The 14,295-nt window shown below is 46.4% G+C and overlaps 2 protein-coding genes across 14 annotated transcripts in view; one reads left to right on the forward strand and one right to left on the reverse strand.

The window, feature by feature from the left end:
- Positions 1–3,087, forward strand: part of Dclk2 (doublecortin like kinase 2) — a 123,087-nt gene extending 120,000 nt beyond the window's left edge. For 4 of the 8 annotated variants that reach the window (XM_035451281.1, XM_035451282.1, XM_027393006.2 and 1 more), the window contains one exon: positions 1,960–3,087. In XM_035451281.1, coding sequence (XP_035307172.1) covers positions 1,960–2,160 — 201 coding nt within the window. In that variant the 3' untranslated portion in view covers positions 2,161–3,087. The remainder of the gene's footprint in view (positions 1–1,959) is intronic. The other 4 variants (XR_004771948.1, XR_003480651.2, XR_004771947.1 and 1 more) reach the window with 2 other exon arrangements.
- Positions 3,088–8,978: 5,891 nt separating this feature from the next.
- Positions 8,979–14,295, reverse strand: part of Lrba (LPS responsive beige-like anchor protein) — a 561,457-nt gene continuing 556,140 nt past the window's right edge. For 4 of the 6 annotated variants that reach the window (XM_027392996.2, XM_027392995.2, XM_027392998.1 and 1 more), the window contains 2 exons: positions 10,982–11,133; positions 8,979–10,130 (listed from right to left, as the gene is read on the reverse strand). In XM_027392996.2, the coding sequence (XP_027248797.1) occupies positions 10,040–10,130; positions 10,982–11,133 (243 nt within the window). In that variant the 3' untranslated portion in view covers positions 8,979–10,039. The remainder of the gene's footprint in view (positions 10,131–10,981; positions 11,134–14,295) is intronic. The other 2 variants (XM_027392999.2, XM_035452023.1) reach the window with 1 other exon arrangement.

A 14,295-nucleotide genomic window follows, 5' to 3' on the forward strand; every position in this document is an offset into this window, starting at 1 on the left:
TCCATAGGTGACAGTTCTGTGCCCTGCTGTGGTTTCCATTGGTGACAGTTCTGTGCCCTGCTCTGGTTTCCATAGGTGACAGTTCTGTGCCCTGCTGTGGTTTCCATTGGTGAAAGTTCTGTGCCCTGTTCCCGTTTCCGTTTCCATAGGTGACAGTTCTGTGCCCTGATCCTGTTTCCATAGGTGACAGTTCTGTGCCCTGATCCCGTTTCCATAGGTGAAGGGCATCTTTTTGGAAATGACAGCAGGAGATGAGTGTCTTCGTGAGGTTTTTGTGCTTTGTCAAGAGCTGCATTTTTTATCAGTAAGACAATGTGTGTCAGCAGTCTCCAGGATAAGAACACGGTCATATTGGAGAGAGTTTCAGAGAGGCCGATGGCTCTGGGTCACACTTGGGCTCTCCCTGACAGTCATCAGCATGCTGATGCAGGACAGTGAACATGGGAGGTGGCTTCTTAGTCCCAGTGATGGACAAAGACTCAGAGACAGGAAGGGGCCATCTTGTGGCAGAGAAAGGAATGACAAGACACCTCTCCAGTGGTCTTGCAGAGGGAGAAATGTCAGTCAGATAGTACATTCTTTCCACCCAGGGGGCGCTCTGCTGACTTTTAGGGACACGGGGGAGATGGTGGTGATTTGGGGTTATTTCCTGTTTAAGACAGACAGGACTGTTTGACTCGTGTTGCTTCTGTGGAAAGTAAGTCTAGTTTCTGTCCCTGCTTCTTTCTCTCCCTTCCTGCCTCTCGTGCTGCTGCATTGCTTCCCCGCCTAGGTCCAAGGCCATGGTATGTACTAACTGCACCGCGAGCTTCCTCTGCCATGCACGCTCATGGTCTTTTGGCCGGAAGAGAAGAGGGGAAATAGCCAGGGGTTGTGGCTTTCTTCTCCCCAGGAGAAAGTCTGCGATAGAAGTGCTGTTTGTCTCGTGGGTGTTGGTGGGGTGGAGTGGCCGACCTGGTCCCAGTAGCTCAGGAGCTAAGTTTCAGGCCAGGCTTTCCCCACTTACCCAAACTGACCTCCGAAGGTAATTAGTACTCTGCTGGAGGCTGGCAAGGGCTGGGAGGGACATGGCCCCAGGGCCACCTGTGCTGTCTTGGGAAACCTTGCCACTTGTTCTTTCCCCATCCCCCCACCCCCCTTTTTAAAATCTGTGTTATTGTGCTGGAAGAATCAATGGTACACTCCCCTGCCTAGGGGAGTTAGACAGCAAAATGCCTCCTGGTTCTTTCATCTTATAGCAGAAGATGGTACCCAAGACCTGCAGTCTCTACACCTTTAGTAAACCCAGTAAAATGGCAGCTGCTGGCTCCCAGGGCACACAGGCTCCAGCAAGCAGGTATTTCCAGGATGGTTCAGAAGGCCAGTGCTCTCCTCTCGGGGCCCGTGTGCCCTTGAGGTGAGTAGGTGATGCAGCAGGTGCAGGCTCCCTCATAGGGAGGGGGCAGGCAGAGACACCATGGAGGATCCATGTGGCTGCTACCACCCCAGTGGATTCCTAGGCATATTGCAGATGCCCTTTGGTTGTAAGGGCACTGTTATTTCTGACATGTGAGGACCATGTATCTGTGACAAGAACTTTCTTTAAATAAATGTGCTAGCGTACTAGGGCAGCTGGCAGACTGGCTATCCTCCCATCACTCCTGGGAATGGGTGTGAGACTCAGAATTTAGGCTCAGCGCACAGCAGAGACCCCCTCAGGCCACCCTGTGCAGGCTAGCCGTGTCTCCCAACACTTCTCCCCAGCTACCAGCCCGGGCTGTGATAAGGGCAGAGGCTAAGGGCAGCTCCTGGGATGGGGTGGGGTTGGGACTCAGTTCCCTTTAGACTTCAGCTAGAGGCCTGGTGTGTTTCTCCTCTTCTGCTTCTGTGTCCTGTGCATGCTGTGTGCTGCTTTCTAGTCCTGGAAGTATGCTGGAGCTAGGCCTGGGTAATGTGTTATCTCTACTGCTCTCTCCCCAGAACACGGCTCTAGATAAAGAGGGGCAGATTTTCTGCAGCAAGCACTGTCAAGACAGCAGCAAACCAGCGAGGGAGCAGACCTCGACAGTCCCTCCTGCAGCCCAGGAGGCCCCTCCCCTACAAGAGTCTCCCAAGTCCCCTAGTCCTCCAGCCACCTCCGGCTGTGATCTGACAGGGACCTGGCGCCGCCACCGAGACTGAACTCTGTGTAGACAGGCCCGAAGCTGCTCGAGGCCCAACGTGCCAGGAAGGCCATTCTTCCACCAGGCCTCACCATCCCATCAAGCCCACCATCTCCTTGCTGAAGGAGCCTTTCTTTCCTCACTGCTGCTTTGACAGTTTGCTGGCATGTTCGGTCACTGTCCGGGAATAAGACTGGGGTATCCTGAGCCAGCATGGCCTCATGTACTTTGGGCTCTGCCCTCTAGTTCCTGGCATGACAAGCCATGTCAGTTGTGGAGATACTTGGAGTGACTCATTTTAAATCATCCATGTTTCTACCCAGAGAATGTGCAACCTTTATCGGGAATTCCGTTCTTTTTATAGAAATGTATTGGATGAACTAGGATTCTCCTATTGACGGATACTCCAAGTGCTTCCTTCTCACGGGGGATGTTCTCTGAAAAGCAACATGGCCTCTTCCTCTTCTAGGGGGCCTGAGGCTCCTGGCTTCTGAATAAAAGAAATGAGTACCTGAGAAGACCATCTGGTCATCACCCTCTAATTCCTGGTGTAGGGGCTGTGTTCTGACTCCCCAGGAAGCAGCAGCTCCCCTCTGGCTGGGGTGCTGGGCTTGCAGACCTAGCAGATACGCCCTCAGTTTCCCCTACCTTTCCCTATGTGTGTTTTAAGAAATGCTTATGAAGTTGGCCTGTGGGCTTCGCAGTGGAATGTGCAGCAGCTCTTGGCAGAGCAGGATCAGCTCGGCTGAGTCACCACCAGGGTCTCCTCTCCCTCTGCTCTCTGTCAGGAGCAGGCCGAAAGCCATGGCAGGTCTTCTAAGACCCAGCGGGGACTGGGGTGCATGGTGCTCCTTGAATGTTCTGTGACCAACCTTCTGGAAGGCTGCTGGCAGTTTTTCCTTTTTTTCCACCGCCCTACTCTTTTTAATAATTGTATATAACTATGTATTTGTTTGACCTGCTTGTCTTCTAAACAGGTGGGCCTACAGTTCACTCTTACTGTTAGATTTTGCCTTCTCCAAGTATCCCCAACCTGCAATAAACTCTCCCTCTTCGGAAAAGCTGTGGGGTGGGCAGAGGTTTCTGTGTGCTTGTTTTGGAAAGTGCATGGGATCAGAGCACCTCTCCTTGGTCTTGGGTCCGTGTCTGGGGCCACTAGGGGAAGAGTACACAGATCTTTGCCTTGGCTGAATCGTATGTGAGCACAGGTGCTGGGACTCATGACCAAAGCACCAAAATAAGCAAGTTGTTCGGAGAGGGAGCTAGGGACAATGACAGTTAAGTTGGGACTCTCTGAAAGTAGGCAGGAACAGCTTTTCCCATGCCTGTCCTGGCTGGGGCCCTGCTTCTCTCTGACTTGTAAGTTACAGATTTCCCTATAAAGCTCTGCTTTCTGCTTGTGACCTTGTTCATCTGCGGCTCCTGTTACCCAGAGCTGTCTCTGTCACCTCCTTGGAGCTTACTACTGTTCAGCTTGAAACCCCTGGCCAGGCTCTCGATCTCTCAGTTCACATTGCTGAGGAAATGAGATGGCCATTGGCCCTCTGACCCTGGGTTCCACCCAGAGTCCATAGCTGTAGCAGACACAGGAGGAGGAAGTGTTCAAGAACACTGTGAGATGCAGGGTTAGAACACTTTGCACGTGTCTCTTCACTAACTGGTTAAAGAGCAAGCTTTTTTTTTTTTTTTTTTTTTGATAATGAACCAAATATTTCTTTTTTTTCTTTTTTTTTCTTTAAATTAGAAACAAGCTTCTTTGACATGCCAACCTCAGTTCCCTCTCCCTCCCCTCCTCCCCTGTCCCCCACCGGCCCCCTATTCCAACCCTTTTCTGCTCTCCAGGGAGGGTGAGGCCTTCCAAAAGAGCAAGCTTTTAAAAAAAAGATTTATTCTTAATTATGTGTATGCCTGCCTGTGTGTACGCAAATGCATTGTCCATTGGGACCAGAAGAGGGCAGCAAACCTGCAGCTGGAGGTCCAGGCAGTTGTGAGCCGGCAGACATGGTCCTCTGGAAGAACAGTGAGTGCTTTTAACCTCTCAGCCATCTTCCCAGCACCAAGAACAAGATTTTTCATAGCCTTGTGGCTGTTTCATTTTCAGAGAGGGGAAGAGCTAATGCAGACGGAGAAACTCAGGACAGATGGTGGGACAGGGTGTTTGTTGATGATCACACCACAATTGTGGCCCGCTCCTCAGCTGTGGCGCTCCTAACCGGAGGCAGACAGAAGCAGTGAAGTCTGCACAGTCCTTTCCTGGTAGGTAGGTAGCTTGGCCAAGACCCAGAAGCTACAGGAGGGAATGGCTGCCTGCCGTTGTGCCCCACTGCTGAGCTGGCGTCTACCAGGCAGTGGGGCTGGGGAAGGGCTGGTGATCCCGAGCAAAGGTTTGAGATGCACAGTTCCTCTGTGCATTTGCTGTGTAAGCACTTAGAAGCTGTAATTCTGCTCTCACAACCCAAATTAAATTCCGGCTCTTTATTTCTGGCTGCTCAGATCCTGTGGAGAGGATGGCAGGCGCCTGTTTAGACTGTGGACAGAGGTTAGGCTTGGAATTGTGGCAGAGAAATACAAATGGATGCCATGGGAAGTGGGTCCTTGATGTCCTCCACAGCTGAGGGGTCTCCCATGTCTCTCTGTGTCTGCCTCCCTTTGCAAAAGGTGATGGGCGTGGACATGTGTTACATGTGTTCATTAAATGTATTTGATAAAACTCCCAGAATCTCTTCGTGATGAGATGGTAATATGTGACTTAGGAGACGGGACGGTTTGGGATGGAGTAACCATATTGCAAGAAAAAAATGCTGATTAATGTCTTGTAGAAAATGCTAGAGCAGTTTACCATCCCATGGAAATATATAATATATACCACTTGTGTTAACATTTTTTGTAGTACCACATTAAAAAATTTAAAAGGAACAGGTAAAGTACATCTTGTGGCATATTTTATTTAACCTAACATCTACATATACCCAAAGTATTATTTCAACATGTAGTCAGTATCAACAAAAGCTGGGTGATATTTTACCTTCTTGTTTCCGGAGTCTGAAATCTGGAGTATGTTTACATTCACAGTACATCCCAATCTGGACTCTGAACATTTTAAATGTTTAAAAGCCACATGGGCCTAGCAGTTGCCACAGTACAGTTCAGCTCCCCAGATAAGACATGGCTCTTAATATTAGTTCTAGGTGAATCTGTTTTGTTTTCAAATGATGTGTATGACAGGTAGAGAGAAGGTCCCGCGTCATTTTAAGTGAAACAGGTTTGTGGGAAGTGATGGCAGAAGGTTAAAGCTCTGTGGTGTGAAACTAAAATGTACACTCGTAACGCCGTGACTGTACTTCAAGTGGGAGTGCTAGGCATGGAAACGGCTGTCACTGACTCGACTTGCCAGGAGCCAGGCACTGTTACAAAGTAGTCTTCACTTGTCACCTCAGGAATGTGTGCCGGGCCCGGCATACTCGCTGGGCAGCCCTGTCAGAGCAGCTCTCTTGTGGGACCTTGGCGTATGCCTGCAGATGAGAGCACTGCCAAGCTAGGAGGGCTCTGAAGCTTTGGCACCCAAGGATTGCTGGGAAAATCAAACAAGAACCTGATGAGCTAGAACTCCAGGCACACTGCTTGATGTCCTGGTGGTACAAGAACTGTTCTTTGCAGGCCGCAGGCATGTGACATTAGCCTGAGGTTGATGTGTAGAAAGTACAGTGAGTCAGGTTCCACTGTGAAGGCCAAGTGAGATTCTAACAGTGGCAGGGTCAGCTGCTTTCTAAAGGATTCAAACTCCTGGAAATGCCTACAAGTCAGATAATAGTCACACAAGTACACAGTGCGCTTGTACTGAGTGTTGCATATCCAAGGGGAAGAAAAGCAAGTGTATGGAGCCACTCACCCCTCACCCCTACCATGCTCTTAAACCTGAGCCCTTTCATGGCTGGTGGGGCTGGTCCTTTGCTGCTCCGCAGGCCTCCTGTCAGTGTGGAGGCTGAAGCTGGATCTGAGCTTCCTTTTCCAAGCGATAAAGTTCAAAGCTGTGGAGCAGCAGCCACTTCCTGCAGGTATGCACAAATACTGGTCCTGTCCAACTCCCCCAAAAGCTTAGCTTTGGCAAGGAAAGAGATCCTGAACTTGAGATGAAATGATCGACTTCATGTTTCAGGTATGTGATCATGGAGACTCCAAGTGGCCTCCAGTGTGTCGTCTTTCTTTCCTGACCAAAGATGCTGGACTGTCTCAGAGGATGTGGTCTGCCTAAAAGCCAGAACACCTGTGTTGTTCAAGAGAGAGCTTTATGTGCTGGGTTTTGATAAGTGTCTGTTTGTGGTTTGTGGTAGTCAGGGGCAGAAGTGAGTATCGCTGTGAACAAGCTGGTGAGATGACACACACTCATGGCCCCAGCCTAAGCCCAGGAGCTGGATGGTAGCTTGGGCAATATAGCAAGACTGGTCTTAGATGTAAGTTTAGCTTTGAGTTTTTATTTATTTTTATTTTGTATCATTTTTTTATTCTATTTGACAGAGTAGAGAGGGAGAAACATATTCAGCATTAAGTTTTAGATGGATCTGAAGCCAAGCATGGTGATGCATTTCTATAATCCCAGGACTGGAGAAGCTAAGGCAGGAGAATATTGTTTGATGCCAGTCTGAGCTGTACATAGTGAAACCTTGTTTTAGGGGTAGGAAAAATATTTTAAAATGGAGTCCATGGCACTTTTCTTGGTTCCTTGTAATCATAAGATGATCATGTAAAAACTCAAAGTTAGCCATGCATAGTGGCACATGCCTTTAATCCCAGCACTCAGGAGGTAGAGGCTGGAAGATCTCGTGAGCTCAACGCCAGCCCCCCACCTACTGTTTTTAACATTGCTGCAGTGGCTGGAAAGAATGGGTGGAGCCTGCACGAATGCAGGAAATCCTAGGCTATTTCTTGTAAATCTTACTTGCATGGCCGCTGCTACCTTGCTATTCTTGATGGCACAGAAGGAAGACGGTAGTGCCAGGTTCATATGGTCAGTCCCATTAGCCTTGACTCTGCTGAGTGAAAAGGGGCTGTGAGAAACCTCTCCTGGTTACCGTGGAGGCAGGGTAGTTTCTTGGATCATCTTCTCTTGGTGGACTTTTCTGTCCCACCAGCCAGTTCCAAATAACCACTCAGAGACTTAATTATAAATGCTCAGCCATAGCTCAGGCTTGTTACTAGCTAATGATTACATTTTAAATTAACCCGTATTTCTTATCTACCCTCTACCACATGGCAGTACTTTCAACACGGTGTGTTCATCTTGATTCTCTCCACATCTGCTCAAGACTCCAGAGACTCTACTCTTCTTCCCAGCATTCTCTGTGTCTTGCTGTTCCACCTATACCCCCTGTCTAGCTACAGGCTAGTCAGCTCTTTTACTAAACCAATCAGAAGGTGCCCTAATAATGACACATCTTCACAGTGTACAAAAAGATTATTCTATAACAATCTTCCTGTATTACTTGCTAAGTAGAATGGAAGTATAGTGTTTTATTGGTAGGCAAAGTAGTTACTCTTTAGAATCGATTCATAGAACACTTCACTTCTAGGTATTTGGTATGCTTTGGGTTTTGGATAGTCAGATAAGAATGTGCTGTCCACAAATTTACATTAATACTTGCCATATATTCTTGTTCTCTACTTCTCAGTCCTTTTGCTTTCCCCAGGGACCTATTATTTCCTAAATAACTAAACCATAAGGACTTGAGGGTGCTATTCAGTAAAAACTAGTAAGCAAGCAAGGAAAACCCTTAATTTCTTGAGGAAATTCATCCTAAAGCCAGGCTTAAATACGCCATGGAGAACATGTGAGCCTGCCAGCCACAAGAGTGTCTTTGGCTCCTCCTGTGGGGGCCTCTCACCTTCATCCCTGGCCACCTTGACGGCTATTCTAATCGGTTTTCATTTATTTGAAGTGATGGTGGAGGTTTTGTTTGTTTTAATGAAAATAGTTCAAATTGGGTAAGATAAATGATACTGAATCAAATGAAAGAAATATTGTGTTAAATAGGTCTTGCCACTTGGTATTATTTCAGCTCAGATACTCTCTCCACTGTTTTGAGCTGTAAAGACAAAGGCAATGGTAGACATTGTCTTTATGGCTCCAGGAGCCCTGTGTCCTGCTGGGACATAATAATTCTACCTTATTCCCAAAGTGAAACATTCCTGTTAGCTTCCAGCCTGTAGGTAATTCAGCATTTCCTGCTCCCATGTTTTGCTATTTATTATTTTTCTTAGTGGTTTGTGAGATGTTGGTAAGCCTTAGTGGCTCTTGTTTGGTTGTAGAAGTCCCAGTAAGACTTATAGATTTAGCATGAGAAAGCATTCTTGTTTTGTTTTGTTTTTTTTTTTTTTTTGTCTTTCATTGGTTACCACTCAAAAACTGAACAGAACCGGTGTGGCATTTTCTTTGTGAATAGTTACCCATGTTTGAAAATGTATGGGCGGAGAAGACATTTCCAAAAACTTATGTACACTTTCATTTTATTCTTCTTTTTCTGTCAAAATGAATTTTCTTTCTTTTTTTATTCTCTCTCTCTCCCTCTCTCTCTCTCTCATTTTTTTTTTCAAGACAGGATTTCTTTGTGGCTTTGGAGGCTGTCCTGGAACTCCCTCAGTAGACCAGGCTGGCTTTGAACTCACAGAGATCCACCTGTCTCTGTCTCCCAAGTGCTGGGACTAAAGGCGTGCGCCACCACTGTCCAGCTTCAAACCGAATTTTTCATTCTAGATCTTTGCTTTAGAGAGTATGTAAATGTGTAGGGAAAAGGAGGTTCAGGCAAACTGCACAGGAAGCAAAGACAGAATGTCAGTTTCAACTCAAAGTTCACAACATACAAAGAATTTATTTATGTAATACAGGCCTTTTCTCAAATATTTTCACAGAATTCCATACAGCAATCCACTAGAAAAAAGTAGAATTATATGACACCAAAGTAACATTATTTTTCATTACAAATTGCTAATCAAAAGGAAGGGATAGTTTCCTAACAAATAGAGGGTAGGATGGGTGGTGCTTAGCACAGTACCTGGTAGCCCCTGATCTCAAGTCAGGGTGGTGGGGTTGAGTCGTGGGGGAGTGGCCCCACCTGGTTCTGCCTCCTTGCAGGGCACTGTGACCTTGGGCAGGCTTTGGTACTTATATTTACTCATAAAAGAAAACAGGTTGTGAGCCCAAGAGCGCTTCCATCATCTCACCTTGTGCCATGAGGACACCAGACCAGGAAAAAGCAGTGAGTATTTTATGATTGCTATAACTTAGATCTTTGCTGTTTACCACACAGTAAAATTAAATGGCCTTCCTCAAACCATAATTTTCTAGGACTAACACATGCTCAAAGAAGAATAATATAGAAATAATTCACTGAGATGTTTTAAATTACACTTGTCATAATTTAAACATTACTATTAAAACCCTAGAAATTTCAGCACTGAAGAAGCACAATTGTCTAGAAAAATACAGGACCCAGTACAGAATAAAATTCCCTTGTCCCAGTATTAGAACCCATTTCCCTATTGCTAAAATCATATTTCTCAAGATTACAGATAAATGGGAAATGGATTTCCACAACATAGCTAGAATTAGTGGGATTATTGGCTCCACTGTCTGTATCCATAATTGGTGAAAATAGACTTTTCATTATGACTAAAAATATAGATTTTTTTTAAACTACAGAAACCAGCAGCCCATTATTTGCTTTGCTGTTCCCACCCCCCAAATGTCAAGCAAAGTCTACAAAAATAGCAATTAACTTTTAAAAATATTTTGCTTGTTCAAACAAATTTAAGTTACATTCAGATGTGACAGCTATTTCTATAGAATGATGTTCAGAGTCCTTCCTTGATCAGCCTGGAACAGGACCAAGGTGCATTCGTTACCATCAGTATCGAGTTTGGTACTCATGATGCCAGCGGTTAAAGTCGTTGTAAAACAGAACAATGCTTCCGGAAGCCATGCCAGAAATGATGCACCTGGGAGAAGGATGGAGAATGGGGTTACAGGGCTCTATTTCCTGCTGTCTGCTACACTTTTCCTGGTGACTGAAATGTAGACCGAAATAAGATCAAGTTTTGACACCACGGAGACCATCTGTGGTCTATGAAAGGGGCAGATACTGCTGGAGTATCATCAAACCATGAACAAAATCATTTCCACAGAAGGAGCCTGTGTGTGTTCCCTCCAGTAGAAACTGCTCTGTGGGTTTTTCTTCTGAGTCAGATGCCTAGAAGCATGGATTCCAGAAGGCTCCCTCTGTGGAAATGATTTTGCTCATGGTTTGATGATCAAGGAAGGACTCTAAACATTACAGGTGGACATAAGAGATATTTTACAGTATACATATTTACAGCCCTTAAACGTTCTTGTTAAAGACATCTAAAAAGCTGGGGCTGAGGAGATGGTTTGCTGAGTAAAATGCCTTGGTGGGCAAGTGTAAGGACCAGAGTTCAGATCTCCAGCACTTAAAGCTAGTATCCAGGAGGCAGAGATGGGATCTCCAGAGCAAGCCAGGAGCTAGCCCAGGTGAACTGGCAAGCTTTACACACGTGAACACACTACATGCATGCATACCACACACAAATATTTGAAAAGCTTTATGGCAGTCTCTGAGCCTTTGTAGCTAAATCCTGTCTATTTTTGAGAGCCTGTTTTATCTAAGCCCTGTCAGAAACTGAGGTTTTACAGGGTGTGCTTGGAAACTCACTTATTTATTAGCTCTTTGTATTGTGCGGATGACTTCAGAACTCTACCAACCCTAGGTCACTTAAAGTGATTCCGGCCATCTTCAATGCTCCCGTGGTAGATCAGGATTCTGATTACCTACCTCTGGTCGAAAGAAAGGGCCATGGCCCGGATGCCAGCATCACAGCCTGGGTAGGCAAAGAGCTGCTTGAGGTCAGACACCTGCCGCACTATCACCACTCCGTTGTCTCCTCCTGTGAGCAGGTACTGCCCATCTCTGCTTAGCTGTATGGCCTGTGAGACAGCAGCAGTCAGTGGAGACATGGCTCTCGGGGAGTGGGGCTAGTTGTAGCTGACAGCTTCCGCAGCCCGGGTGTGGGATGGGGGAGTGGCCATCCCACAGTGGAAACAAGCCGTGGTTCTTAGGACACTGAATTATGGAAGGCCTGCCATTGTTCAGAGGTCAAATGGACATGACCAGACAACACTATGGTGTTGTGGGTTTTGCTCCACAAACTCAGTTCTATAAATCTGTGAGAGGAGGGGTTATGTGTGGGATCAGCACATGCACATCCATCTTGTATGATAAGCTAAGCCCCTGACTTGGCCTTCCCTGACCTGGCCAGGAGGAGCACAGGCAGCTGCTGCACCTTCCCTAGGGCAGCTCGGTTTTAAAGGTAGTGGGGGTAGAGAAGCTCAGCTTGAAATCTGGGTTTTGATTCTGTAATATTCCTCTATTCCCTAAGAAAGCCTGTGAGCTGAATGTAAACTGCCTGTTTCTTCATTTTATGTGATTTTTTTTTTTTTGAAGTGTGGTTTCATGGAGTTCAGGATGGTCCTGAATTCTATGTAGCTGAGGATGACCTTGAACTTTTGATCCTCCTGTCTCCATAGCCTGAGTTCTGAGACCCCTGGCAAGCAGCAGCATACCCTGGACAAGCTGACAGGGACACCCTCAGTTGAGCTATACTCCCAGATGCATTATTATATTTTTAATTGTTGAGAAAACAAATTCTATGCTTCATGAATATTATGATTCTTTATCTAATGCTCATAAATAAGGTTTTGTCAGGGCTCCTGACACCCCTCCGCCTATGGCCACCATCACAGTAGTTGAACAAAGTTCATGGAGTCCTAAAAGCCTAGAACATGTGTCTTTGCCCCTTGTAGAAAGTGTGCACCCATGGCAGAAGGCCCCAGTCCACTGTCATAGCCTCCCCTTGTCCACTGTCAGATGCTCTGCTCTTCCTCAGTAGACTCCTATTCTCCTTCCCAAAGCTGGTGGCAAAAGGTTCTTGGAGCCCTGGTAGATATCACATGCCTGCCCACTTGACCATGGTGGACATGGGCATACACACTGCTAGCCTCTGAAGAACAAACTCTGCCCTGGTTTTGCACTCATAACTTTAGCATCAACACTTTAAGTCTTTATTATTTGACAATTTTTTAAAAAAAATAGAGAAAAGAAAGAAATGTTTGCTATGTATTCGGTTCACATTGATGCCAACTGTCAGTAGACCATTGAACATAGCTTATTCTCAAAAACACAGAAAGAAAAAGTGCAGGCGACAGCTTTGTTGCATCTTACACATTGCCAAGTCTTATTAACTAGATGCATATTATTAAGAGTTTTCAACATGACTATAAGTCATCCTTCCCCATTCATCACCACGGCAGTCTCGGGGTCTAGGAACTGCAGTAGAGGCCAGAGTAGCATCCAGGTCTTCTAGGCTAGAGATCTGAAGTGGCCCCAGGAGTGCTCTAACTCAGCCCTGGATCTCAAATGTTTTGGAGGGTACTGTGGCTACACTGAGGACACTGGCAGGCCACAGCACACTGCTGGAGATGCCAACATCCTAAAACAGCCTGGGAAAAGAAAAAAAAGGGAGTCCTCTTGGGGGAAATGGTGGTTAGACTTTATGCTGTGGTCTCTCTGCTTAAATGTAAGTTCTTCATTATAGTACCTGCATAGTGTGCAGCCAACTCATCTTTAAACCAAAGTGCCAGTGAGCAATACGACATCAGAGCAAAGGTAGGTGGGAAACCTTGAGTAGCGTGCAAGTTGCCAGGCTGCCTGGTATGTCAAAGAGATGAATTTTTTGTATGGGTTGGTGACTGATTCTTTTTATTTCTGGATGTCTGGGGTTCCAGCCTGCAATTTCCTTGCTTTCCTCCTAAGGCAGTTATCTGGGAAAGTGTCAGTCTCTGGAGCCTGGGACAGAGAGTGTTCCTTTTAGGCTAGCTCACTTTAATCACATGGTTGCCACTTGCAAGTTAGAATGATAAAGTGTGGGCATGCTGGGGAAAAGCAATGGATTGTTTAGGCCTAAAATCCAGTGGGGAGTTTCACAGGGAAAAAAAAAAAAACTCGATGGCTTCAGGGTACAGGGGAGCCTGTGAGTATGAACAGTCCACAAGAGCCCCCCTGCTGCTGCCTCCAGGCTCTTCCCAGAGCCTTGGTCTAACTGGAACACCATAGAAACTGTTCTAGCCAGTGAACAGCTTCAAATTATTTTTACAGATTTATTAGTGTAGCTGACAATATAATCACAGCTCAAAGTGACAGATGATCAACATTATTATTGTAAAGAAAGGAGGAGAGGAGAAACCGCCAATATGTACTTGGCTTAAATGGCAGATTATGGGAAATGAGGGAGAAATAAAAGCAGAGTGAGTTTGCCTGTGCACATGCATCTGAGGTGGAGGTAACTCTCAGATAACCAGCAAGTGAGAGGAGAGAAGTGGCCACTGGACCAAGAAATTGGAAGTCTCAGAGCAGCCGGGGTCTTTAGTTTTGGACCAGTAAGGCCTATGGGCTCAACTGGTCACCACTTCCAGACCTTGGAGTTTTCTTGGAAGAACTGCATGGAAGCCACCCAGGGGTGGGAGGACATGAGTGAGATGTGCAGAAGTGGTCTGGACCACTCTCTCAAGTGCCTGACTCTGCTGCCACCCCACCCCAGACGTCCTTGTTTATGGGTCACATGCACCTCTATTCCCATATTAGAAAATGACAGGACAGCCCAGCTTTTCCTGCCCATGCCCATAACAGACACAGCAGCCTGGAGAGGAGAAGGAAAATTACCCTCAAAGAACACATTGGCTCTTCCTCATGCAATGGAAATTGGCCTGAGAAGCAAAGCAGGACCTGGGCTGTCCACTAGCTTAACAGTCCATAGAGACAGAAAGGGAAGTGGTTCCTGTCATGTGGTGCCCAAATCTCCAGCGTGTCAGGGCAACCATCAATAGCTGAGCCTGAGAATGCACAATTCCTCTAGAGCTGCCTCTTCAGATATGATGAGAAACCAGCTCTAGGTAAAGTCTAGTTTAGCTTTGGTGCATAGTAGAACTTAGAGAAAAAGAAACAAACTGCAGAACCAATGAAAGCCATCTGGTTGGCTTCACAAGCTGAAGGCTACTGGCTTAAGGATACTGTGGCCATCTCCAAGGAGCATC

Source organism: Cricetulus griseus (genome assembly GCF_003668045.3).
Source record: "Cricetulus griseus strain 17A/GY chromosome 1 unlocalized genomic scaffold, alternate assembly CriGri-PICRH-1.0 chr1_0, whole genome shotgun sequence".
NCBI classification, from domain to species: domain Eukaryota; kingdom Metazoa; phylum Chordata; class Mammalia; order Rodentia; family Cricetidae; genus Cricetulus; species Cricetulus griseus.